General features: G+C 42.2%; 1 protein-coding gene across 1 annotated transcript; it reads left to right on the top strand.

Moving 5' to 3' along the window:
• Positions 1 to 514: 514 nt before the first annotated feature.
• Positions 515 to 26,774, top strand: llgl1 (LLGL scribble cell polarity complex component 1). Its single transcript, XM_086054715.1, has 24 exons — positions 515 to 919; positions 4,504 to 4,601; positions 12,779 to 12,860; positions 12,948 to 13,108; positions 13,396 to 13,542; positions 15,370 to 15,532; positions 15,704 to 15,839; positions 16,514 to 16,568; positions 16,889 to 17,043; positions 17,188 to 17,408; positions 18,374 to 18,441; positions 19,161 to 19,335; positions 20,328 to 20,432; positions 21,012 to 21,304; positions 21,389 to 21,539; positions 21,635 to 21,773; positions 22,358 to 22,671; positions 22,883 to 23,074; positions 23,157 to 23,229; positions 23,326 to 23,440; positions 23,713 to 23,777; positions 24,480 to 24,615; positions 24,705 to 24,787; positions 25,612 to 26,774. The coding sequence occupies exons 1-23, from the start codon at positions 839 to 841 to the stop codon at positions 24,781 to 24,783; spliced, it is 3,204 nt and encodes a 1,067-aa protein (XP_085910841.1). The 5' UTR covers positions 515 to 838; the 3' UTR covers positions 24,784 to 24,787; positions 25,612 to 26,774.
• Positions 26,775 to 27,152: the final 378 nt, after the last annotated feature.

Raw genomic sequence — 27,152 nt, 5'->3', positions numbered from 1 at the left:
TGTGTTTATTTTATTGCTTGTTAAGGTCAAACAATCCCATTGATATACAACTTTGCAAATGTATTTTTCCCCATCAAAGTTGGCGTAGTTGTGTTGTGGTACATTTTACTTTTGGAGAAACATTAAAGTAAGGGGGCACCCATAGTACCCGTTTTGTCATATGACAAAAAGGTTCAGGGGTACACACGACAAAAAAGGTTGGGAACCACTGGCATAAGCCATAGGGCCAAATAGGTTTGGATTTTACTCCTTAATAAATAACATTTTAATTTAGAAACTGAGTTTTGTACTGACGGTAATCTTTGTGTGAAGATGTGAAACAGAAGTGTGATGAATATGCAAAAATATTTCAAAATCAAGAATGAAGGCAAATTCTTTTTCGCTGACTCTTATGATGTTGCGCTTCATTTAATACTATTGACGTGCCGTTCACCCGCCCCTCTGATGGGTGTCGTCAGAACTTAAATCTGGTGCGGTGCGTCCCGCCCCTCAAATCAAACATACCCACGCTGTGCTATTGGCCGTGTGGGCGTCTCTGAGTAATTGCCCGCAGATTTCTCAGCTCCCATTGGTTACCAACAATGGGGTCCCCGTGAACCGAGAGAAGGGGGAGCGGTGGCCAAACCATCCCCGACCCGAGCCGAGTCAGAAGGACTAAAACGGAGGAGAACCGCAGCCCGCAGTAGCGTCGCAGCCTCGCAGCCTCGCGCTCACCCTGCATGGGCTAGCCGGCAAGCTAGTAAGCTAGTTTAGCTTCGTCCGACAACGCCGCTTGGGTGATACCCGCTCCAGTGTGTGTCTTCCTCCCTTCACTTGTGCCCTCCCGTCCGGCCTCAAGATGATGAAGTTCAGATTTCGTCGGCAGGGTACCGACCCGCAGAGGGAGAAGATAAAACAGGAGCTCTTCGCCTTCAGCAAGGTAAAGTGACGGAGCGAGACGCTTGCCTGTCCAAACTACGGCTAATGTTCTTCGAGACTCAGTTGAATGGAGCAAGTGGGACTCTCCTCAGTATTTAAGCCTCTCATCTTCGACGTTTTTCCTGATTTACGGGTTTTTACAGAAGGAGCCGTAACCTCCGCGGTTTGTGCTGTGGCGCAAGCAGTGACGCTTTGTTGATAACTTGTGTGCTGGCTTCAGTTGTTGCTTGGCGTGTTAATTGGCCAAAGGCCCGCGTCCCACATTAACAACACATTGAAACTGCAGTAAGACTGATTGGAATGGTCGTCGTCATTGCAGATTAAGATTCCACTGTGTTGATGAAATGTTTTGTGAGCGCGAACAGTCCACTTGTGACCTCCTTAAATCAGTGACAAAAAAAAAAAAACGCAGTTCATTTTACTGTTGTTGTGAGTTCAGACGTCTGGGCTTTGTGTGCACAAGTGTTTGGGTTCAACACGCTGTCATCTCATCCACACTCATTCACATGCCATTTTATGTGTATCAGAGTAAAAACAAAACATGGGAGTTTTTCCACGATTATAAAAGGAACATAATTCATTCTGTAGTAACATTATAGCAATATTTGCATCTAACTCTATTTACACCTGCGTATTCCCAGTCAAGAGATGAGTTTGTTTTCTTCTTTGACTTTCACCAGTTTAAAGGGGGAGTTTGCATTGTTAAAACCTTTTAGTAAGATTTGAATGTTGGCTCATTGAAATAATCCTTCCCTCCTCGAGTGTCTGTTTTAAGACACGCCCCTCACTCACGTGCACGAGCTTGATTGTAAAACATGGCCATTCATACTGGCATGTGATTATCAAACTTTGCAGTCATGATATATCCGCATATCCCTCATGAACAAAATTGCAGCGATAGGATTATTAAGATTTGCACTGTAAACAAGCAGACATTAGCCGCTACATTGGTAGCATGACTTATTCGTAATGGAGCGTTACTGTGACAGTGAATGTCATTGTTACTTGTAAGCTTTACTTTTTGGACTGTACAATCAATTAAAAATCAAAAAGTAGTGAAATTTACCCGTTGAGCTTCTGTTTGCTTGTCTTATGCCCAGTTGTTGGCAAATAAGCGGTGGGCATTTTTGTATTTTTCAAAGTTGGATATTCCGCCATAATTTCAGCAAAGCCCCTGAAGCTTAAAGTAACAGGTCAGTGTAAGGGGTGTTCCCAGAGTGATTGTTCAGTGTACGGCAAATGATTGACACCTTGTCAGACATGCCTTCTGTCTTTGGTTGGTTGTTTTTCCTTGGCCACGGTGATTTCTTAGGTACAAGGTGGCACCAAAGAGGAATTTTTTTTCACACATCATTTTACGTTTACTAGTAATGTCGGTTCATGCTGAAAGTTTAAACATATACAGTATATGACAAAAGTGATCATTTTTGCAAACTCCCTTTTAAGACTTCTTGCTGCTAATCGTCTACCATTTCCATTGTGGTGTGACATTAAATAATGTTGCAGTCATCTGAATTGTATTGATTATGGCGCAGATCACATTTCAGTTGCAAGTTATCTACTTTGCAAAAACAAACTGCCTGAGCTTTACAGAAGCCCTGAACCTGTGTTTTTGTCTTTTGTCAGTTTTCACAGTGTGTCTCTTGTAGAGTACACGATACAGCTGGTCAAATGTATTGTCATTGAAATACACAAATTGTTGCATACAAGGGGGACACGCTGACCAAAAAAACCTCACTTGTATAGTTGAAATAGTGTAGTCGTCATTGGGTGTATCATTACAGTGAGACTCATGCACTTTTAGCTTTCTAATTTTCTTTATGCATAGCGTGAAACCTCCAAGGTCAAACAACATTTTATTTCGGGACGGTGGTCAAATTTTGTTTGTTGATTTGAACCGCATGGAATGAACATAACTGTTGCCATCGTAAAAACTCCATCATCACCTATAATGCAGTGTTTCACAACAACATTTCAAAGACATTGTCTTCACTCTCTTTAATGACAAATAAGTAGGGCGTACACGAAAGTGTCCTTGAAGATATAATGATTTTCAAGATGAACTCTCAAGCAAGTGTAAAAAGTTAACCATTGATGTTGTCTAAAATGTTACCAAAAAAGTCTCTACCTTTTGATAATACAACGTATGTAAGTGATGGTGCAGCAGCAAGCCGGACAGTGGAAACATTTTACTTACATTACCGTCTTTTCACCCTCAAAGTCGTCAGTCGCTATGCAATGCATATGCATGCTAGGCCTTACGCTCATCCACATGGCTAGTTGACTACTGACTTTAATCAGTAACGCTCAATTGGGACAGCACTGGAGTCTTTCGGGAGTCTGCTTGCTTCACATAACCTTTCGTGTGTATTCGTGTCACATTCTTCTTCTCTTCTCTTAACACCTACTGTTGAATCTGTGCCTTCTTTTAAGTAGGGGAAATGTTGCCCAAAAAAACAAAAACATGACAACTTTAGATTTTGGCTAGTTTCCGTATTGTATGGCCTAACCCTAACCCCATTTTTTTTTTTTTGCTTGCATCATTCACACAGACAACATTGTAAGGCCTTCAGATTATTTTCATCCCTTGTTAAAATAAAAAAAAAAACTTTAAAAATATACATCCTTTTGTCATTTTTACCCACATTTGATCATTAACATTTAGTGATGCCCATTCGTGGTTTAAAGTTTACATTACTCAACTTCTCAGTTGCATTTTAGTTAGTCGATTTATTTACACATTTTACAGTTCAGAAGTTCAAAGTAGCTCGTCACAATAATATGTAATTCCAATTAAAAAAAAATGTTCAAAACAAATATTTGACCAAGTATATCACTGCACTTGAAAAATCGTTTGAAATTCCAAGGTCTTATGGTGTTCCTGCTTAAGTGGCCGTTTTAAATTGTTTGTCATGTTCCTGGTCCATAAAGTGTTGGTTCCACTGTGAAAACAAACACGCTCACACATACTTTTTAAGTTTGGACGCCAGCTGCCACAACTCACACGGAGGTGGTCTCTCAACAGGAGTTTGCACGTCTCAAACCCTTAAACACTTCAAGGTTCATGTTTTACTTCGCTCCTTAAATCAAATAAGTCCTCTCGCTGAGAAAGCCCTCACTTTTAAACTCAATGTTGAGCTCTTCCTACAAGATGTTGTTTCTTCTTTGTACAGCTAAATGCTTTCCCAGCTGCTGCGTGGGGCCATGAGGACCAACTTTGAATTGGATCTAATCAAACAAAGTCTGCGGAGCATTGCCCGTAAAGCAATGCTGCCATTTTCGCCAATTCTCCACAAACTTTATTAAGGGTGTCCTCCCTTTTCGGTGCCTCAGTCTGACCTGTATAAACACACGCAGACATGGGAGGTTGTGTCTTCCACACTGTCTTGCCTGAAATGAAACGCATGTAGGCCTCTCATTAACAGTAGAATGAGGCTTTGTGTGCGGCTTTGTTGCCATGTCGCAAACAGTCGCTCGTTGGTCATCCACCTCTGTTGTCAAATGTGTTGTTTGCTCACCGTTTGGGGAAAGATGATCATAAATCTGCGCATTCATTCTTCTTCTGTCTGCGTGTCACGTTGGCAGACGGTGGAGCATGGATTCCCACATCAGCCCAGCGCGTTGGCCTATGACCCCGAGCTGCAACTCATGGCTATCGGCACAAAGGCAGGAGCCGTCAAAGTGTATCCTTCCCCAAGGTTGAGTTGATGCATCCAAGCAGTTCTTGTGGGAGGTAGGAACCGGCAGCAAGTACCATCCGATGAGTAGCTGTCAAGTGCGTCTGGTTAAAAGTGCAATCCATTTTCGGTCTTGTCTTGTGTGTTTGGAAATGGTTTTCCTTCACATTGGCGGTGCTGTCTCTCATTTTTCTGCATCCCCTGCTCGTGTTAGGGTGTGAGATTTATCCAAGCAACGTGTCGAAACAAAGGATCAATGCACGTTTGATTTTATGTATTTATTTTCCTCAAGATTGAGGGCGTTTTATTGAGTTAAATATGTTGGAAATAAAAGTTTAGTACAGCAGTGTGGTGCCGTGTGAAAAATGTGTATATGGCTTTTGGTCCACATGTAAAGCTGCATTTTGAGCTGACAAAATTCACACGGAACCAAGTCATCAATTTAAGTTGGCTGTATTCAAGCTTTTAAAGGACTTTTTGATGACGCAAACACTTTTATTTGCTTGAGGCTTCTATAGTTTTCAGTAGTTTACTCGAATACTGAAATATTCGACAGATGCAGCCCCACATTCAACCTCCATGTTATATTGTCATATTTTATTGTTAAATAAAACCCCTGCCTCTGGGATTAACCTGCAAAAAAATGATCCTCAAAATTCCTAAATTGCTCCTCAAATGAAATCATTGGTTAGCAAAATTGCTCCTCAAAGAAAAGTTATTTCGAGCCTTGTAAACAAAATATTTTCTTAGTTGTTAATTGCATCGATTAATTGTAACTTCTATCGAAGTGGGTTGTGACTTTGCAACAATTCGGGAATTTGGGTCCCAGGGTGACAAAAGTTGAGAATCAATGGCTCGGATGGACACCAGTGTAATCTTACTGTTGACTAAAGTGGCAACTCCAACCATTAATATTGGATCGCAAAGGAAAACAAACACAACATAATCAGCCCATATGCAATTTCACTCATGGAATTTGAGAATCCCATAAATGCGTTTCTTTGGTTATGGCCAAGAGGATTGTAGCACCCTACCAAATTCCTTCCTTTTGACATAACAGATGTGTTGTCTTTGTGTGGTGGCAAACATTGGCACCATTACCATGGTGGTTTTGTGGTTAATTGTCTACTATTTTCTCTATATCATGTTTTTCTATACCCGTCTGTTTTCAAGCTTCAGAATTTTAGCAGATCATGCACTTTAAAAGAGGGACAGGTCTGATAGTGTGTATAGTTTCTTCACATTGTTTTTGTTGGTCTTGCATATTTATTTTGCGAGTGTGTGTGTGTGTGTGTGTGAGGTGCAGCAAATGACAGGATTCATCAACATGCCAATGGCTGCGCATAGCAACTGTACGGTTGTTTGGCCAATATGCACTCATTTATCATTGTGTGGGAAGCTGTGTCTGTGTGTGCGTGCATTAGACAGGAGAATCAGCTCTTTGAAATGCAGCTTTCAGAGTCCCAGAGAGGAGGGGGGATGAGCAAGACAGGCTGGTGGTACCAGGCAATTGGAGAGCAAGAGAGAGAGAGAGAGAGCGATGGAATGAGAAACGGCGGAATGATACGATGCGGATAAATAGCGGCAAAATCGCCAAACTCTATGAGAGTGTCAGATGGGAGGAAAAATAGCTCCACCACTCTTCGGAAATGACTGATACAGCAAAAGCCAGACAAGCCTTCCTCATTCTTTAAGAGTCCCAGCTGCTGCTGGAATTTCTGGAAAGTCAGCGCAGACTGCAAAGCATACAAAGTTGAGGAAATGTGCACCCGCGGGGAATCTGGAAAACTTGAAAATGAGTCATTTTGATGCTAGAGGCTGCACCCTCACACGCGCAGAGCAGGGCAGTAGTGACCATGACCCACCTGCAGATCCCGATGGTATTTTATACAAAACGCTTTTCATTTTAAGTAGTGAATAATTCCAATCTATTGAAGACATTACTTACTTATTGAATAAATCCCAAGTTAAATGTCAAAAAGATAACAAAAAAAATCTCTTTGACTTGATTTGCTACATTATAGTAAGAGCTCGCTATTCGTGTTGGCAGTAATGAGATTGAATGAGAACTTCAACGAAAGTTGTTGTTTTTGTCGTTTGAAATGGCTTACAGTACTTTGCCGTACCGTGTTTTGGTCCCATAAATGGATCCTTGTTGGCTGGGAAAAGCTGCTAGCTAGATGGGGAGGCATTGTTGTCCTCCGACTCTGCTACTGCCTTTGCTTTGATGGAGTTGGAGGCCGGCTGGAAAATAACAACATAGATATACTGCCGAGATGGGCGTTATTGAATCTACTGCTTAACAGTTTCATTGAATGCTCATTAGCTGGCTAACTATTCTGCCTACAATGTCATACACAAATCACATTATACCCACCGTAGAAGTGAGATTTGTTGTGATCCAAATTGAGATTCACTCATGGCTTTTCCATCCCAATTTGAACCACTACTAATGCCACCAATATATTCAAGTCAAAAACAACAAGCAAATATCGAGTGGATACCCGCATTACAAATGAATTGCTACTATACTCTTCATTTGCAATCATTTTGATAAATTGGACCTATTGTCATCAAATCATTTAATGCAGTGTAATTCAATCTACAGTTTCTGGGATGCTATAAAGCTCCATTTTTGTCCAGATTTAAAAACGATCTGTTTCAAATAATAGAAATAGGAATGATCATTTCCAGGTTAAAACTGGCATATTTTTAAAAAAAATTTAGAAATTCATTCAGTGTAAATATATTAAGCTTTTAGTAAATTATATAAAAAAAAAAAAGCTGTCACATATGTCCCGCCAACAGTTCACTTTTCTTTCTTGTCACACGAGTGTAAAAAGCAGTTAACTGTTGCACGTTGAGGCAGTAAAAGGTTTTGTTTGTGCCGGGGTCTTACTGCTTCGAATGATGTCTGGCACGCTATGCTAACGTTTCTCTTGTGCATGTGCTTGTTGACATTTTTTTTTACAAATTCATAGGTTCCCTTTGGAGCAACTTTACCCTCTAATGAACCATGCAGAAATATCTGAAGTGCATCTTTGCGATATAGTTTTAGAAGACAAGATGTTAGGTGAAGCAACACATGCCGAGTCATAAATCAGTCCAATCCACCGTCGAATTTGTGCAGCGACTTGAGGTAATACCACACACTTAACCAACCATGCCAGATAAAAATATGGCAAAGAACACCCACCCACTCAGGTCTAAGTAGCAAAACAATCCAGTACATCATGCGAGACTAAACCTGGCTTCGTATACCTACGTTTTGTTTTCTAACTGCCATATTTATTTTGAATGCATGCGTTTACATTCCCCAATAATCTCGCGCTCTTTGACATGGGCTTGACCTGGAGGCCTATCCGAGCGTATGTACTCGTTCTACAGTACACACTCACACTGTACAGTATTGCCAGATGCGTGGGGGCACCCACCTGGGGAAAAAGGCAGTATGTGTCTGTCAAAAATTTGGCAGTGGAGATGTACCCTGAGTAAAACTTGACAATATTGATGTTGTTGTAAACTTGCCATTTCTCCCCTCTTGAGTATTTCACGTCCCTCACACACTGTGTGTTTACAAAAGCAGAGTCATATTACGGCCCAAAGTTTCTTCTTCAACCACAGTCTGGGGCTCGGAGAAGAGAACGGGGCGATGCATGTGCCCTTTTTATTTTTATATGCATGTGTGTCTGAGAGAGAGCGAGATATGTTGAGGACTCCCGTCTCCTGTCGCGGAATGTGTGCCCTGAGTTAACCCTCCCTGTGTGTGTGTGCGTGTGCTTGTAGATGGTGAGTAAGAGCTTTGTTGCTCAGTCTCGTCTTAATAAAGGGAGCTTTTGAATTGGTTTCCAAGACAACCAGTGCAGTTGCCTCGGATGAAGTGCTCTGACCAGAGGACTTTAAAAATCTGCATCTCAGCACATCAGACAAGAGTGTTTGGCTTACCACAAAAACACGACTGCAGGAAGTTTGACTGTACTGTACTTTGTTCTGCATGTGCTGGAACGCACCAAAACTTTGTGACTGCACACTTCAGCTATCGGTGACTAACATCCCGAGGATGAGCTAATATTTACACACACATACAGAGCACTGCTTTGATGTTGTGTGTGTTTGTGCGCTCTGAGTTTCAGTTGTACATCATCCTACTCGGCACACACACACACACTGGATTGAAGGTGATAGAATAGACAAAAGTCCAAAAAGGTTGGGACACTCTGTGCTGGGCAAGTCAAGGTTGGCATCATTTCGAAATGTCTCTTAACTGGTGTTTATTTGAAAAGAATGCAAATACCACTCACGAAACTGACATTTTAATCGGCAAGATCACTGAGAGAGTGCAGATCTCAAAGGAGTGAACGGCTGTGCTTCTGAGATCTTGATTCCCAACAGAATTTTGGAATTGGATCAAACTCGACATCCTTTTAGCGATTAAGTCCTATAAGCAACCTGATCTGATGAGATTTGACTGAGATAAAAGGAGCTGAACATGCTCGTATATTCATTCCACAGTCATTTTAAAATGAGTCATCAGGATAAAAATGGCAGCTTTCCATCACATACATGGTCGTGTTTGGAGTTGTCACGGTTATAAATTTTTTTTTTAACATACAGATTGGGGGGAATCCAGAGTTTAAAAAAAATGTTGTGGCTGCTCTTTTATGCGACGGTGATGAGAACTTTTAAGAAGCCCTTTAGTCTCCTTCCGCTCCCCTCTCATTCATCTACACACAAAATGATGAATGATTACATGCGTTGTCATTTTTCTTTTACGTCATGTCCAGCAGAAAGGTTGTTGGGATAACATTAACAAATTCAGAGCCCAGAGGATTCTGGCGAGTTGTCTTTTAAAGGAGCTTGTTGAGATTTTAGGTGTGCAAATGATGGGTTTATAATGACGCCACATTCATGACAGGAACAAAACACAGCATTTTCTGGGCCATTGCAAAAGATTGAGGCATTATTGTACAATTTTGCACCACTATTGAGGTTCCTCTTCTTGATTTCAAAGCGGTTGGAAAGTGGGACACAAGAAATCCCAGTTGAGGCAAAGTATGCAAATTAGATGAGGATTGCGTCTCTGGTGGGTGGGTGGAGTTGCTTGGCTTGTTTTTAGTGGAGACGGTCATTCAGCAAACATCCGTAAAGTTTGGGGTTGCTGTCAGGAAGCTAGTCTTTTTTTTTTTTTTTTTTTTTTTTCCTCAATTCAGTTCAGCTATGAAGTTAAACATGTTTGAACTCTGACCTTTTTATAACACGTGTTTTTGTATGGATTTGTGGTCATCTTTTTACAAAAATCCTGTGTCACCCTTCCCTCCTGACATCCATATCTTATTTGTGTGTGTGTGTGTCAATGGGTGTGCTGCCTGTTGTGTGTGTGTGTGTGTGTGTGTGTGCGTGTGCGCATGCAGGACAATGCCTTCTGTTTGTCTGTATTCAGACCGTGAAATCGCTTTATCCTTGCTAATACTCTTTCTGCATCACTGGCCAAGTGTGTGTGTGTGTGTGTGTGTGTGTGTGTGCGTGTACGTGCATGTCAGAGAAAGAGAGAGAGAGTTTCAATGATTGTGAGTTACTGTAGACTACCATTGTTAACATTTTCCATACTAGCAAAGTGCTCTATCAATGAACACATTGTGCCTTCAACAGGTTAGTCACGATGAACAAGATACAGGAGACATCTCCTATTCTTCTCTGTTTTGTTTGTTGTAAACTTTGCCTACTTTTGGCTTAGAGTTGCACATTTGTCTGCTCCCCTTTGAGGTTTGTTTGCAATTACCGCCTTGCTGATATTTCCAAGTTGTCTCATGCGATTGGGCTTCATTGCGTTGTGCGCGTTCGTCTTTGTTTTGAAGTCTCTGATGCTCTTGGCAGAGCTTCCTGTTAGTTTGCGGTGGCTCCTTTCATGTGTCAGTTTTGCACAAGTTGTTTTGTGTTTGTTTCAAAAACACCCTATAAAATACTGCTTAATTTAAGACAAGTGTTATTTTGATGGAGTAAGCAAGTGAACGGGAACAACGTGTTGTTGTTGTTGTTGTTGTTGTTGTTTGCACCTTATTCACATACTGTAGTAACTGTACCGAAAAGCTCATTGGCCATCCACGATATAAGAAAATCAATGATGAATGATTAGCTGGCTTATTTTCAGTCAGACAAAGGTTGCTCTTTTCTTCACTCTAAAAGCCTCATTTACTGAAATGCTAATTTCAAATTTCGACAGTCCTATTGGCTAGTTGCTCACTATTTCCTCTTTGTGCGGGGGAAAAACTTCTCATAAAGCTCCCGCTTGTCAAGATAATAGAAGTCCGAGTACATTTTAGGCATTTTGTCAATGTGTGTATTTGCATGAATTTGAACAATTTATACATACCAGTGAGAGCGGCTTGTTATACATATTATATGCATGTTACACATTGTATTTCCAGGACAATTGAGCACTTGTAGTATGGCCAATGCACAGGTCATCTTTGGGGAGGGAAGTTGACTAAAACACACACACACACACACATATATATACACAATGCCGTTATGGTAAATGAGACTCCTTCTATGACATCATCACTAATGCCAGGAAGCATCTGGGGACTGTGATACTGTTCTGTGAACCACTTGTCGTCATCACACCTCAGTTGTGTGTGTCTGTGTGTGTGTGTGTGTGCCTCTTTATTCAACCATTGCCTTAAACACTTGTGCTCCGTGACATTCATCTGACACCAATGGCCTGCTTCCTTTTCGAAGTGCTGCCAACCAGGACGGTGTCAGTTTCTGTCTCAAGGGTCACCAACCTTTTGGAAACGGAGAGCTGCTTCTGTTACTGATTTAATGCGAAGAGCCACCCTAGCAGTTTGATACACACATCAAGTAAAATGAATTGCTCAAATGATCTCTGATTGTTAATAAGAAATAATGCTAAAGTATGTCAAGAGAGTGATCCTGTTCTCACAGTAATTTGACAAGCTTGGAGCGAGATGAATATCAATATGCTGCACTTTCATTTATGTAAATATTTGCAAGTGTGATCATTTGAAAATGATCACATGATACTTTTCCTCTAGGAAAGGATAATGTACCTTCACCAGTGAGCTATTTTTCGAAGAGTCCCACAGGCCATACATATTGTCCCATGGGCACCATGTTGGTGACCCCTGGTCTGTCTTTAAATCACAGCAGAAACAATGCTTTTACCTTGCCTTGTAATTTTGAGGCTTCTTTCTTTTGACGTGCAAGTGTGTGTTACCTGTTCTGCATCTCCACCTATTAGTATGCGTGCTACTGCAATGACTAAAAGCAGGCGACAGGAAGTGACAATAATTAGGAATGCTTGTAAAACACAACATTAGGCCTCCAGCGTAAGTGGAAATGAAGAGATTCAAATTTAATGTATGTTAGAATGAGGTACACATTTTCAGGAAATTGGATTTATGACAATATGATGATTTGCTACAGCGAGATCCACTTGTCATAGTCGTATTTAATTTCAGGACTGTATTTCTTTATCATTTTTGGAATAGTGTGGAATATGTATATTAAAGAAATCTTGCAAAATAATCCATATTATATCAAATAACATCCCTTTGCTGGCAATCAGTCCAGGGCATATTCCGCCTTTCACTCAAGTCAGCCGGGATAGGCTGTAGCTGACCTGCGAGCCTAATGAGGATAAGTGGTATAGAAAATGGATGTCTCCCCAAGTAAACCACACTTTACATTACATTACATCGTAATGCAGTGTAATGTCACTGTCAAGATAACACAAAGCCTCGTATTTTTTGTTTTTCCAATTCACACGCCGACAGACAACCAAGTAGTCTACATCAGTCCCAAGTGTTGGCATTTAACAATGTTGTTTACACGGCATAGTTGTTTTTTTTTTCTTCCTTTCCCAGTTGTGCTTAATTCACCCCATGAAAATTGCTCTTGATTACATACGCACGTTGGTGTTATTTTAGACATTTGCGTCAGCTGCTGTTGGAAATTGCTATGAGCTTTCTTTGGCGCGCCATTGACCTCTCTACTATTACATCTAACTAGTATGTTTCATTGGCTTTCCAGCTCACAATTATCCCTTTTAACTGTCTTATTAGTGGGGCCCTCACAGTCACATCCAATGATAGTGGACAGTTATGTATTAAATAAGGAATGTATGTGTTTTTTTGGGTCTATTTTCTTAACAATGTGCTCAGTTATGGGGCACCCGGTGTGGAGTTCACAGGACTACACAAGGACACTACTGCTGTCATACAAATTCACTTCCTGCCAGGACAGGTAAGCACAAAGCCAGTCTTCTTCTTTGTGTCATCCTAAATAATATTGATAAGGCTGTACAAATTTGTGGTGCTATGTCTCTCACAGGGCCGCCTGTTGTCACTTCTGGATGATAATACCATTCACTTGTGGGAGCTGACTGCCATAGCCCCCAGGCAGGTGGGAGGGGCTAAGAGAGAAGGTGTGGTCATTCTACAGGAAGTGGGCAGCTACAGCCTTCCAGGAAGACCAGGCATTGACAGCTGCAGGTGACGATGAGCATTTTTTTATCTGCTTTATTTGTACTCATAGAGCATTTTGTCAACCTTTTTGAATTTTCATGGAGTGATGCGATAGGTTATAAACATAACTGTGGCAGTGTTTTGTACCAGCACAAGCATACACTTACCTGAGCAGCATCCTTTATAATCATTAGGATGCTGACACTTTTTAAGAAAAGAAAATCAGTTGAGTCACTCCCTATTCCTCCTGAAGAGTGAAGTGCTTTGTGACGACAGCGGTCCTACACTCATCTCGCCTCTCCTTTTTATCCCAGTACCACACGAGTAACTGTCCTCCTCCTGCTGAGGTCATGTGACCTCCTCTGTGTTGGAACAGAGGGAGGTGGCGTCTACTTCCTGGATTTGCCCAGTCTGTCACTTCAAGACAGCCAAACGTTGCTCCAGGATCGGGTCACACAGAGGTGAGACTGTTGCAAACATGACTTCATTGATAGTCGAGCTTAAGAAATAAATGAGAAATTGTGAAATGCAAGTCCAATCCAGGTATGATTTGGGCAGCGTTCGCAACCCTAAGCAGAACAGGTGTCTTAATAGTTGAGGGTGTGATGTGTGTTTTGTGTATGTGCAAAAATGTAGTGTATCAAATGCGAGTGACTGAACCACAGTTGCATCTGTCTTTCTAAAAAAAAAAAAAAAAAACAACTGTTTGAATATTTAATTTATTAGTGTGTGAGTCCAGGTGAAATAATCCACATTACAACAATTATAATTGCTCTAACAACTCTGTTGTTAGTATGATGTATAAAGTTGCTCTATGGCAAGTTGTGACAAAATATGCACACCAACAAGATTCTTCAGGAATGTACAATATCTAGTGGCCCTGGATCCCACTAGCTCTGCCCCTACAGTAACCTCATCTCCCAAAACATTTTCTCACTCGCTTGTTAAGTTACATTTCATATCAAGCCAACTCTTCTTGGATTGATTTCTCCTGCCTGGTCAGAGCACCACTCCTTTTCAGAAGTAAGATAAACAATACAAGCATGCATATCCTTAATGTTATGATACTGGCCGTGTTCAATTTGGTTACAAATGGCCCGGGTTTTTAAACTTCTTGCTTGCTACAGTAGATGCAACTGAAGTATTGATGTATTGTCTTGCATGTGCAGGTAGCAGTGTTGTGTTTTTATTGGGTCAGCGTTTGTTGCTGCTTTACTGGCAATGTTGCAGCGCTTCTGCTGCGCTGTGTGACTGTCTGACTGGTCCAGCAAGCCCCTCATTAAGCAGCCTTGTAGAAGGAAGTGGGCCGGACACAGGCCTAATGAGGACCCTGATAAGGATGTGTGTCTGTATGTGTGTGTACGACTGCGAAGGATGGGAGCTTTTACACAGTGAGGCTTTGTACCAGCTGCCAACACGTAATGTTCCGGTTGGGGAAGTGTTTCAGCTGAATATACAACGCGTAGACGCGCGCACACACAGGCTCATCCCAGAGTCCCTTTAGCAGGATGCTGGATTCCCTAAAAATACTTCTAAAGACAATGGAATTCTGTGTTAGGGAAGTTTCTGCCTCTATGCTTCCGGAGAGGATCTTCCTTGTTGAACCCTAGCAAAGCGGATGGGTGTCTGTGCGTGCGTGTGTATGTAGACGGAGATAGATAAAGATAGAGGCATGCATGCTTCCGTTTCTTTTTGCCATGAGTTGGTCCAGCAAAGAGCTCAGTACTACAATGTTGTCTTGTCTCTCTCCAAATTGTTTTGATTTAAGTCCTCCGTCCTCCTCCACTATCCAACCACTGTTTCTTCCCACTCTCTTCCCTGTCCTATGCTGAGGGAATCCTCCAACATCTTGAGGGTGTGTCTTGTTGAACATTCCTCTGTTGCCTCAGAGGAATGTCTTGTTGGCGAAGTCCAGCAGCTCGGATCCTGCTTATTATCGACCCCACTAGTGTTGTTGGAGGAGCAACTTCAGCTAGCGTTCATGCATCAGCTCTATAATGTGCATTCGATGTGTGATTTTTGTTTGTGTTGGTAGGATCATTTGTTCTTGTACATGACTATCAAAGTTCAAAGGCTTCAGTTCACCTGTGATCCTGGTGAGGAAAAGCGGTACAGAAAATGGATGGATAATGTCATGTTTGTTCAGTGGCAGTAGCCCTTAATGTATGATGTACTCTTACGATGCAACATTGAATTTCGATTAATTTCACAGCCCTAGTTTAGTTTTTACAACTAAAGCTTACAGATGACCGTATGTTGCTGTTAAACCAGACATGCATTGTTTTCAGCCTGCCAGAAGACTACAGATGTGGGAAATCATTAGGGCCTGTGGAATCTCTTCAGGAGCATCCTCGGCAAGCGGGGAAGATTCTAATTGGCTACAGCCGAGGCCTGGTGGTCCTGTGGGATGTGAGCAGCCGTCAAATAGAGCAGCTCTTCCTTGGCAAGCAGGTACCAAAGCAAACTCAGCAAATGCTCTGTGTTGTTCCTCCCCCCCCCCCCCCCCCCCTTCTTTTTTTCGTTTCTAAGTGCAGACAATTTGTAGCAATATTCAAAACCTAGTTAATGTGTATATACAGGAGATGCGCTAATGCCGTACATGTTTATGTAACTCCTCTACAGCAGCTGGAGAGCCTGGTATGGGAATGTTCGGGAAACTTATTTGTCAGTTCCCATAGCGATGGTGGCTACTCCGTGTGGACTGTTGCCAACGGCGACGGCAACAATCATCAGCCGGTGTCCTCCACCATACCATATGGTGAGAAATGCTCACATGTGTCTGTGTTTACCAGCTGGAATATATTTAAGGCATTGTGTAAAGTGTGTAGTTGGCTTAAATGGGCAATGTGCTTCCATATGAATGTATTAGGATGACTACAGCACGGGGTTCGTTTCACACATGTGAGTTTGATGAGCAAGGAAGTTTGAAACTTCTGCATTTGTTTTCTTTCTTCAATTGTATTTTTTTTTCCTTTGCTTGGTTGTTGCAGTTCACACCGTAACCCAAATTCGCTAGTAAAGTTGACGCTAAAATCAACTAAACAATAGTGTTTCTTTACTTTAAAATATTGCTTCACAAAGTGCTTTCCACTATCATTTTAGTGTCAACAGACGGGAGACATGGCACGCATTAGCGTGACTGATAAAACCTTCAGGAAATGCCATAGAGCAAACACTGACAGCAGGCTAAATCTGCTGGAACTGCACGTACGCGAAGGGACATTTCGTGCTGTTTGGTCAGCATGGATGATATAGAACTGATTCGGACTGAGAGAATGAACAAAGGAAAGGAAGTGTCACAGGAATAAAAAATAGTACATGAGGAAAATAAAAATGACTTCTTTTGAACTTTGTACATTGTGTTAATGTCAAAGCACTTACTGAAGGCTTCCATTATTTTCTCAATATAATGTCACTTGCATATCTTTTCAGGTCCTTTTCCCTGCAAAGCTATAAACAAAATCTTATGGAGGACAACAGAGACTGGGTGAGTAATTAATCAAAGTGGCGGAAAAAAAACAAACAGATTTTCATTTCGAGTCCATGGTGTTGTTTGAGACTGTTATTGCATCCCTGGCAAACTATTAGCAGCAATTTACAGCATTGTAAGTAAGGTGTGAATGACAAGTTATAGATCTGAAAATAACCTGAGAAATTGGACATTTCGAAGAACATTTAAACATATTATATTGGATATACTGTAAAGAATGGAGGACAATTATCATACCAAATAAGGTTCTAAATCTGCAACCGCTTTCTAAAATGACAAATGAATGATCCCTGACACCTCTGTGTTTGCCTCTGTAGGTCACCAGTGTTGTTGTACAGCGGAGGGATGCCCAGAGCCAGCTATGGCGACCGGCACTGTCTGACCATTCAGCAGGACAAAGAACACGTCACCCTGGACTTCACCTCCCGGGTCATTGATTTCTTTACGATTCACAGTGTTGAGCATGAGAAAGGTCAGGGGACTACCAAATATGAAAAAGTTTTGTATTCACTTACTTTGATTGAACATTCTGAATAATCATTGTTGTTAGCCAGTATCGTGTTACGGGTATATTGCAGCGACGGGTATAATGGATTTGACGGTGACTTCTCTCTAGAATTTGACGACCCATCTGCACTGGTGGTCTTACTTGAAGAAGAGCTGGTTGTGATTGACCTGCAGACTCCCGGTTGGCCCTCAATGCCTACTCCCTACCTGGCTCCTCTCCACTCATCCGCCATCACGTGCTCCTGTCACATAACCAGCGTCCCTCCTAAATTGTGGGAAAGGCTGGTCAATGCTGGCAAAGCGCAGCAGCGCCACGAACACGCACCAAGGGTGAGAAGTATTGATTTACTTTGTACGGGATTTGTAATTTGTTTGTCCATTCGGCAAAGCGCAAATATGCCCTCTAAGAACTGAATTTCCCATTATGCAGCAATTCCAGTTAGCTCATACTGAGCAATGTTCAAGGTTATATAGTATCTACTTACCGGTAGGTCTACAGTGAATGGTAAGCTCCAAAAATTGTATTTATTTTTTTCTTCTCAACCATGTAACTGTACTATTGTATTGTATTGGCCATACAATATTAGTACAATGGTGTACAGTTTCATTTATTTAGACACTATACGAGGCTAAGTCAGTAAATTGGTTTACTAGAGGATTTAGGAATTTTCCATCACAGGAAATCCAAGATGCACAAAAGTGTCTTAACCTATGAACTTTTAATACGAAGCCACTCATGTATTTTGTTGTAAAAGTAATCTTGTTATACTTACGCCATACCTATCTGCATGTAGACGCACACACTGAGTTCTTAATGTGATATTTTGATGTTGGGTAGCATTTTAAACCTGAGCTGTGAGGCGTTTTCACCTCAAAACAATGTGAAATTACCTCAGTGAATGAATTTTGGGATGTTGTAATGAGTAATACCTCCATCTAATCTGGCATTGATGTTCAGCCAGCTAATAGTGAACAAGACGGCATTGGCAGTTAAAAGCTTTTGCAAAGATTTTGCAGCTTTGATCAGCTGTTTGAACAGTGGCAAATTTGCAGACACACTCTCACTTGCGCTCTCATAAATCAAAGTCTGCTTTCTGCGCAAAGCCAAATCAGACACACGCCAAGAGAGCAAAGCACACTAAAGCTTTGTCTGCTCTATGGACACGCTCGTTCATATGGTCAGAGCCTATGCGCTTTGATCTACAGTGTAATTTAAATACTAATGTATAAATTATAATTCTGTGATGCTTTTTCAAACTAAGATTGGGAATTTTTATCTGTTTTTGTTTGTGAAGGGCTGGCCCATATGTGGAGGGAAAAACCTGGCTCCTCTACCCAAACAACAGGAGTTGCTTTTGACAGGGTACCTGCACACACATTCACAGACATGCATGGTGATTTTCAAATCATGAAGTCTCAGTCATGACAAATTAGTGTTTAAATTTCTCACTTAGAGCTTCAAATGGAAAGTCAACCCAAAAAGCACAAACGTATTGTAGTTCAATGCGCCTCCATTAGTCGAAACACGGCTTTCTGATTAATCTCGCATTTGTGGAATATGAGCTAAGCAGTAAAATCCCCCCATTTTGAGTCATCTCAGGGGTCCGTCATTTTCAGTTTACAGCAAGTGACAAAATGGCCGCCCCCTGAGATGGACAAAACCGGGGGGATTTTACTGCTTCACTCATATTCCACAAACACAATATCAATCGCATTGCTTTTTTTAGACTAGTGGGGTCCCCTTTAAGGATACTCATTTGGCAACATTTGCAAGCTAAAATGTTCCTGCCTTTCTATGGCAATGATTAACGAGCACTCCTTAATAACAGAGGCACATGTTTTGGCAGAGGCGGTATTGGCTAGGAGCTAAGGAAGTGAGACATCTGGGCACAATCGAATTTGGGGAGATGCCACAATTTAAACACAAATGAGAGGAACACATTTAAAAGGTTTCAGAAAAGATTGTATAGTGGACACTTTCAAACTTGACCGCCACCATGACAAACTTGATTGGGACACACACACACTTACACACCAAAGTGTGTTGGTCACAAGATTTCTTCCCGCCACATGCTTTTACAGACATGAGGATGGCACCGTGCGTTTCTGGGACGCGTCCGGCATCGCTCTCACGCCGCTGTACAAACTCAGCACAGCCAACGTCTTCCACACAGACTGCGACCCCTGCGATGAGCCTCATGACCCGAGCGACGACCCCGACATGCAGCAAGAGGAGGAATGGCCTCCCTTCCGGAAGGTGAGAACGGAACAGACGAGAGTGGAAGCATTAGCGAAATTGAATGTCTTTCCTCATAATCGGGAGCATTGTGAGAATCAAAACAGTCCGGTTCACAATGCACTCGGTGGCCTAATTTGCCATCAGATTGGTTTCATGTGTTTTAGTATTCAGACAGACTCGCCGCATTTTTCTTATTAGAATGTGATTATAAAGGGAAGACGTGGTCTCGGATGTCTGTGTTAGGTGCAAATGCACTTTAGCGACAGCAGGAGGGATGTGTGCTGGCTTGGTGTTGACAAGAAATGAAGATAGAAGCACTTGATGAATACTTAGATTGAGTGGTTGGACATGATTGTCAATGTTTGGAGATTTCAATTAGACTGTCAAGGGACCTTTCTCCCGACCAAATTACGGCTTATTCGGAATGTATTTGTTGTTTTTTTGTGTCTTCATATACAACACCTGTCTGGTGTGTTTTCATATTCCTTTTGCTTCCCACGCACTCGCCTCCATGCAAACACACGCTTATCTGCTGTATCCTGTGGTAACTGCGCTGCCTGTTCAGGAATGGGGCCCTCTTATGGGATGAGAGAGTCCCCCCACCCCCCCCAGTAATGAAAACCAGACCCATCACCCCACGTCTTTTTTGTGACCAACTTCCAGGAGATTCTATTGGAATTCATTGTGTGTATGTGAGAGACAGATTTAATGTGTGTTTTCCTGAGTATGTATGAGGGGAAGGAGAGCATTGTTGGTGCTTTTGGCCGAAAATGTAAGTTGCTGTAGATTGCGGAGGAGGACTATAAATCTCAAAGTAGGTGGGGGGGGAAAGTCAAGTTTAAAGTTTCCTTTTTGTAACTGTTTCCTAAAACTCCTGAGGTTAGAGATGACCTAACCCTAGGTGCATTTCAGCGCGTTCCTATCTGTCTACTTCTGTATTTCTTGATTGAATGGCTCAATGATTGTATCACATTGCAACAGGTTCCTCAATAAAGTGTGTTTGTATCTAGGTGGGCTGTTTTGACCCGTATAGTGATGACCCCCGCCTGGGCATTCAGAAGATCAGCCTATGCAAGTTCAGCAACAAGTTGTTGGTGGCAGGCACCGCTGGGCAGGTAAATTAGTGGACCATTAAAACAATGCAACAATGCTAACAATATTCGTGCTTTTATTTTTTTTTTTTTTTTTTTTTTTTTTTTAAAACCTTCAACTCGACCACTGATATATGATCATATTAATCATCTTGCATTTTTACTCTACTTCTTGCTGCTCTAAAATTTGAATTGCCCACTGTGGCTTTGCATCGAGGCAAACATTGTGTATCTTTCTTCAGTTATGATGTAAAGTATAAGAAACAATTGGAGGGATAGCAGTGGCTTACATTGTGCGTTTGTAGTTGTAAAATAAAATGGACTGTATTGATTGTGTTTTTGTGATTTTTTTTTTTTTTTTCTTTGTCTTTTTAAACATTTTTTTATTTTTTTGCGCTCCTGAGTATAACAGTAGTTTTGTGCGAAACGTAAGTGATACTCCTTGAGACAACTTTGAGTTATCCTTGGGTTTCATCCAAACATCTTCACTGCTCTGTGTTTTTTTGGCGGCGAGCGGTTTGACCTGTTCAGTATTTCAACTTTTATCGTGTATCTCTTGCTTGATATCCAGCCGACCGCCTTTGTGTTTCCCGCCTCCCTCAGGTGATCGTGCTGGGACTGAGCGACGAGTGCTCGGACCACACGGTGGACGTGTCCGTGGTGGATCTGCTGCAGGACAGGGAGGGCTTCACGTGGAAGGGCCACGACCGACTGGAGCCGCGCCTCAAACCCGCCCCTTTCCCACCGGGCTTTCAGCCCCAGGTGCTGGTGCAGTGCATGCCTCCAGCTTCGGTCACAGCTGTGGCGCTGCACGCCGAATGGAACCTCATCGCCTTCGGAACCAGCCATGGCTTTGGCCTCTTTGACTACCACAGGAGAAGTGCCGTCTTGGCCAGGTATTACGACCTCGACTATTGGGTATACTGTAAACAAAGTACTTTTCTGCTCTATTGTTCTAACTGCTACTGTGTATACTTCAGATGTACCTTACACCCTAATGACTCCCTGGCAATGGAGGGTCCTCTCTCTCGAGTTAAGTCCTTGAAGAAGTCCTTAAGGCAGAGTTTCAGGCGCATCCGCAAAAGTCGAGTGTCTGGGAAGAAACGCACCATCAGCGCACCCACCAGCAAGGTACTTGCTTGTGTGTCTTGGCAGCCCGAGACTAATGATGGCGTTAATATGAATCCATCTTTCGTGACTCCCGTGTGCATGTGTGTTCGGTAAAGGTCCAAGAGGCCAACGCCGCCCTTGCTGAGCATGAAGAAATGGCTCCTATCCAGCGACGGATTGAACCTCGATCAGCAGACGACTCGTTGTCGGGGGTTGTTCGCTGTCTGTGCTTTGCCGACACCTTTCTGCGGGATGGTGTGTTAATTTGCTTTCTGCATTGCCTTTTTTCAAAATTCTCAAATCACGGTTCATCTACTGCAGCCTGCTACATCTAGGATTTTCTTTTGTGTTTGGAGCATATACACTTGTCTTTCATGGAACTCCTTGCAATGGTGAACTCCAAAGGCAATTGTAAACTTTTTTTTTTGGGAGGGCTGGGCAATTACACAGATAATTTCACTGTTTGGGGCTGTTCCAACGAATGGCGGCAGTTCACTTCGGATTACAGAAATCTGCAGTGTGTACTGTTTATTTATTTTTTTAAACAGTGTTTTGACTATATGTATATGTACATATTACTCCCCCCCGGCCCCCCGAGTTTATTATAGTGCCCTCGCATGTGGGAAAGGAGAGCCACAGTCACCAATGCACTTTACAGCTCTTTATTGAACACCAGGAGATCAGTGGAACACAATAAGCGCACTCACAGGAACTGTTGATGAACTTTTTTTTTTTTTTTTATATTGTATAACGGTAGTTTCTGATTTTCACCTATTACAGCTGATTCTGGAACATGTTTCAAGTATTGCAGCTTTTTAATGGCACTGACTGTGTACTAGGCACACACCATGGACCCACGCTGTGGGCAGGCACCAACTCGGGCAGCGTGTACGCTTACGCTCTGGAGGTACCCGGCGTGGGCTCTGGCCGCACCTCCGAGCGGGGGATCGCCGGTGAGAGCGGCGCTTGCGTGGAGGCCGTATTGGGCAAAGAGATCCAGCTGATGCACAGAGCTCCCGTGGTGTCCATCTGCGTGCTGGATGGACGTGCCAAACCTCTACCGGACCCTTACGAAGCCTCACAGGATCTCTCCATTGCTCCGGATATGTCCAATCCTCATTCTGTGCTCATCGCCTCAGAAGAACAACTAAAGGTGACATTTAAATACAGTAAAGTGGTCCCTTGACTTATACATTTGTACTTTATACAAACATACCGTAATAATAATTTAATAGAATGTGAAGAATAAAACAGTTTATTTATTCTGGTGCGTGCGTGTATAATGTATATGGTGTTTTCCTGTTGGTAAAATCACATTTGCAAGCCTGGAATTCACTGTCTGTGTCTTTTCTCTCTCGCTGTAGGTGTTCTCTCTCCCTAAGGTGAGCGCCAAGACGAAATTCAAGCTCACGGCTCACGAGGGCTGCCGGGTGCGGAAGGTTGCCCTTGTGGTCTTCTGTTCCACGGCTCAGGAAGACTACAGCGAGCACACGCTGGTGTGTCTGACCAATATGGGCGACATGCACCTTTTCAGCATACCTGCCCTCAGACCACAGGTAGCTTGAAAGGCTTATTGTTACTTGTTTGGGGGGGGGGCGGGGAACCAACACATCTTCCCTATTGTCCTGTTGTTTGAAGGTGCGCTATGACTGCATCCGCAAAGAGGACATCAGTGGCATTGCATCATGTGTCTTTACCAGAAATGGACAAGGTGAGGAGCAAATGACAGGTGTCATTAAAATGCTACATAATAGTTGCCAACATTCCAAGCGTGTCATGTCTAATTATTGTTTGTGTGTGTGTGTAGGATTCTACCTGATCTCCCCCTCCGAATATGAGAGGTTCTCCTTGTCTGCGAAGGTCATCACTGAACCACTCTGCTCGGTTGCACTGGAGCGACTCTCACAGCCCACGCCGGCCAGGTAACACACTCGCGGGCACAAAAGAAAAGGGGTGGCTGTGTTGAGTCACTTGATGGTTAAAAAAAAAAAAAAAATTCAAAAACATTTATAAATAGTTATGCACTAACGCAAATGTCAATTTAAACACAAATGTAGTGAAACCTGCTTTTTAAAGTATTCCATTGTGTCTGTACCAATTTTCGCTCTTAATTTTCCATCCTGCAGCCTGCTCGTGAAAGTGAATTAACGGAAAACTCGCAACATAAACTGTTTGTGTTCATGTGTCTCCTCAGCGATGGCACGACGGCGCTGCCACAGGCCAACGGAACACACAAGAACCAGACAGGACAGGCTGAAGGTACTGCACGCGCGCATGCTTTTCTACCTTGTTTTGGTTTTTCTTTTTTTATTTCCCCTCCATTTTTTTCATTCCCTTCACTGCTGTGGACCTCTTAAACTCTCTCCAAGTCGGGGTCCCCTCTGGTCTCCATGGTAACCATTCAGCACGCCCCAATTGTCTCTCCCACTCAGTGAAGAAGTGAGGCCTGTGGAAGCCTCTCATCATGTGCAATTACTTCAAACGTTTCTCATGTTACAACTTCATTGTTGTTGAATGATATTTTTTTCGTAATATTAAAAACTTGAGTCATTCACGTTTAAACACCACGTTTTTTTTGCCCTCACATCTTTTCTTTTAAGATCATAAAATTCGAAATATTTTCTTATGACAAATATGACTTGTAACTTATACAATACAATTTTATTTATACAGCGCATTTCAATAACAGCTGGAGCTGTAACAAAGTAATAATTCCATTCCGCTATTCAAGAACAGGACATTTCAAATTGTCAACGCAGAAACCCACAATTAAATTAATCAGATCCAGTTACAGTTTGAGTCTGTTTCTTTCTGAGATCATGTTGTTGTAGTTTTATTAGGGTATTACTATGTCATGTTGATTTGGGCTTTTAAAAGACTTACAATATTCAACAACTTGAACTTGAATCACATGGTTGACTCAAAGCTTGGCGGCAAACGTTCTGACTTGTTGCCTGGCAGGACGAGCGCAGGAGCCCCCCAGCTCCCTGTCCTCTCCTGTCTCGGACACGCCCCTGGACTCCCCTCTTAGCTGTGCTGACATCACTCTGGAATCCACGGGGGAACTCACCGTGGAAGACGTCAGAGACTTCCTCACGTAAGCGCAATCGGAATGGCAGCTCGTCTTTATTTCACCTCTCCCGAAAAGCGACTTCAAAATAAACCTTTTTGTCGTTGGCTGCGCAGCACCGTGGACGAGGAGGAGAACAACCTGAAGAACATTCAAGAGGAGGAAGGACGCCCTGCTGGCATCCTCATCAATTGAACAGGTGGCGACCGGGCAACACGTGAACACACGTTCCACAAAGTATGACTACAGCCCACATAAGGCCCACCAAGCATTTACATAATTAGGAGTAATTTTAATACTTGTTGCATTCATTTTGCCATATTTTTTCCCCCTAAAAATGTGCATATTGATTTTTATTTCTTTACACGGATGATGTTGTAATAATCGGTACAGTTTCCAGCACTTATGCGTGGATGAGCACAAAAAGATTTGGCTGACTTCTTTATTTGAAAAGACCACCTAAAGGGTGTACGCGTGCACCTTGCATTTTGGGGGGCAAAAAGCCCACGGAGCAAATTTGTGCTTGCGTTACGTCAAAACCAGCGCAGAAGATTCACCAGGTGCTGCATAAAGACTGAGAGCAGTGTCAGGTAGGACATCAGGTAGGATTTTAAGTGTATGGAGGACATAACACTTTAGTAACAACATGGAGTTGTACATTTTTCTGAACAGTTCATATGTGACGTGCATAAGATTTGTGTTTTGTCTGCGTCCACCGTCCGAAGCGACAGTTCAGAAAGTAGTTAAGTACGTTCTCGCTAGCCACTTTTTGATGTCATCCTCCTACCCCGCTACATTATTAGGAAGCGACATTGGAAATGTTTTCTCTTTCAAACTGGCTTTGCCGTATTGTTTAAGGCTGTACCTGTCATAGAAAGTGAACTTGCGCGAACAGTTACCACGATTCCGTTTTATACTGTTAGCCCAGCCCATCGTTCACGCTCATGGGCCTAGGAATAAAGTGGAGGGATTGGAAACGTTTTGGACTAAGTTGCTAAGTCTCATATTTCCATCATTTTGCAGGGAAGGGCTCAGGTGGTCTCTGGATGGACTTGATTTCAGTGCTGGATCACAAACATCTCATCACCCCATCTCAAGACCACTGTGAAGCCCCCCCCCCGCACTTGGTCTGGATTCCTCTGAGCCTGAAAACTTAGTGGGATGACTAAATCCCCTTCCCACCACTACTCACCGCCCTCATCACGCACTTGTAACCACTTCCCACTCCCGTCCTCTCACTTAACATAGGACCATTAATGCTCACTGTTAGGTTTCATTCCAGAGAGGTCGGCATGACGTGTGTGTGTGTGTGTGTGTGTGTGTGTGTGTCCTGTGGTGGAGGCAACAGGTTGTTTTTGCACAACGCCAACACTGACAATATGGTACAAGCTGGAAGAAAGCCTTATATGGAAGTTTGTGCAGCTGGTTAAGGAAGTTTTTTTTTTTTTTTTTTGTGGCTTTCGGCAAAGCGGAAGTTTGACGGTGGCGCTGTGGTTGTGAGATTTTTGGACACCATTTAAACACGTTGACACTTGAGCAGTGTGTACATACTGCCACTGTACGCTGACTGATATGGTTGTGACAATTACAATGGCTGAAAAAAACATTTTGTCACCGTTTTAGCTTCCATTGCTCGTGCAGACGTCTAGTGGGAAGTGTGGCAAGTAAGGAAAAGTGAGCTTGAATGCAAAGTGTGTTGTAAGAGTGTAAAAAAAAGTGCACCCATTCGGCTTGCATTTTGGTGCATTGTGGGTAGTGTATGCTGGCAGCAGAGCTTGAATCACCAGTATTTTTTTTTTCAAACTTTTACTGTGTAAAAACAAATCTATGTATACATAGTGTCTTTATGTACGGTAACATATGACATGAGTCACATGTTCGAGCCTAAACAAACAAAAAAAAGCTTCCAGCATCTTTTAATCACAAGCCTGACAAGCCTAAAAGGGACCTCACTACTAACTTATCTAGCTCAACAACTAGAAATCTTGTCAATTCTATCTTGTTTTAGTTTTGATTTCTGTTTTTGACTGACATGTCATTAACGCTTCCATGCTACAGCTGGCATAGTTTTTAATTCCAGGTTGTTGTTTTTTTCCAGTTGTTTTGTGATTGATATTTTAATAGTATTTAGCATTAGCATTTCAGCTGATGGATTGTGAATGTTAATAAAATGATGTACTCTTTAAGTGACGTTGTTGTTTGTTTGTTGGAAGAAACAAAGTTTACCTTTAGAACAGGGGTCACCAACCTACTTCTGGGTACTGATTAATGCCAAGGATTACCAGTTCGATACAAACTTCTGAAATTTGCTCAAACGCTTTAATCAGTTAAATTATTAAAATATGTACATTCATAATTGATTTCTTACAATAATTAGGGAACAGCAATATTCAACCATGCCTTTTTCTTTTTTTTTAAACGAGTCTCTGTCTATGTTCACATTTTCAAATGATCACTTCAATATCCCTAGGAAATCACAGTCCTCTCACTGGTGAGCTATTTTCAGAATAGCCTATTAAGAACCTAGTTTGTAATCTGTGAAAAAATGATCTTGTTGCTACCAT

The sequence above is a fragment of the Filicampus tigris genome, chromosome 16 (assembly GCF_054856515.1).
Source record: "Filicampus tigris isolate MCC_2025a chromosome 16, RoL_Ftig_1.0, whole genome shotgun sequence".
Lineage (NCBI taxonomy): Eukaryota > Metazoa > Chordata > Actinopteri > Syngnathiformes > Syngnathidae > Filicampus > Filicampus tigris.
The sequence above is the reverse complement of the archived record's forward strand: the minus strand, read 5'-3'. Positions and strand labels throughout refer to the sequence as shown.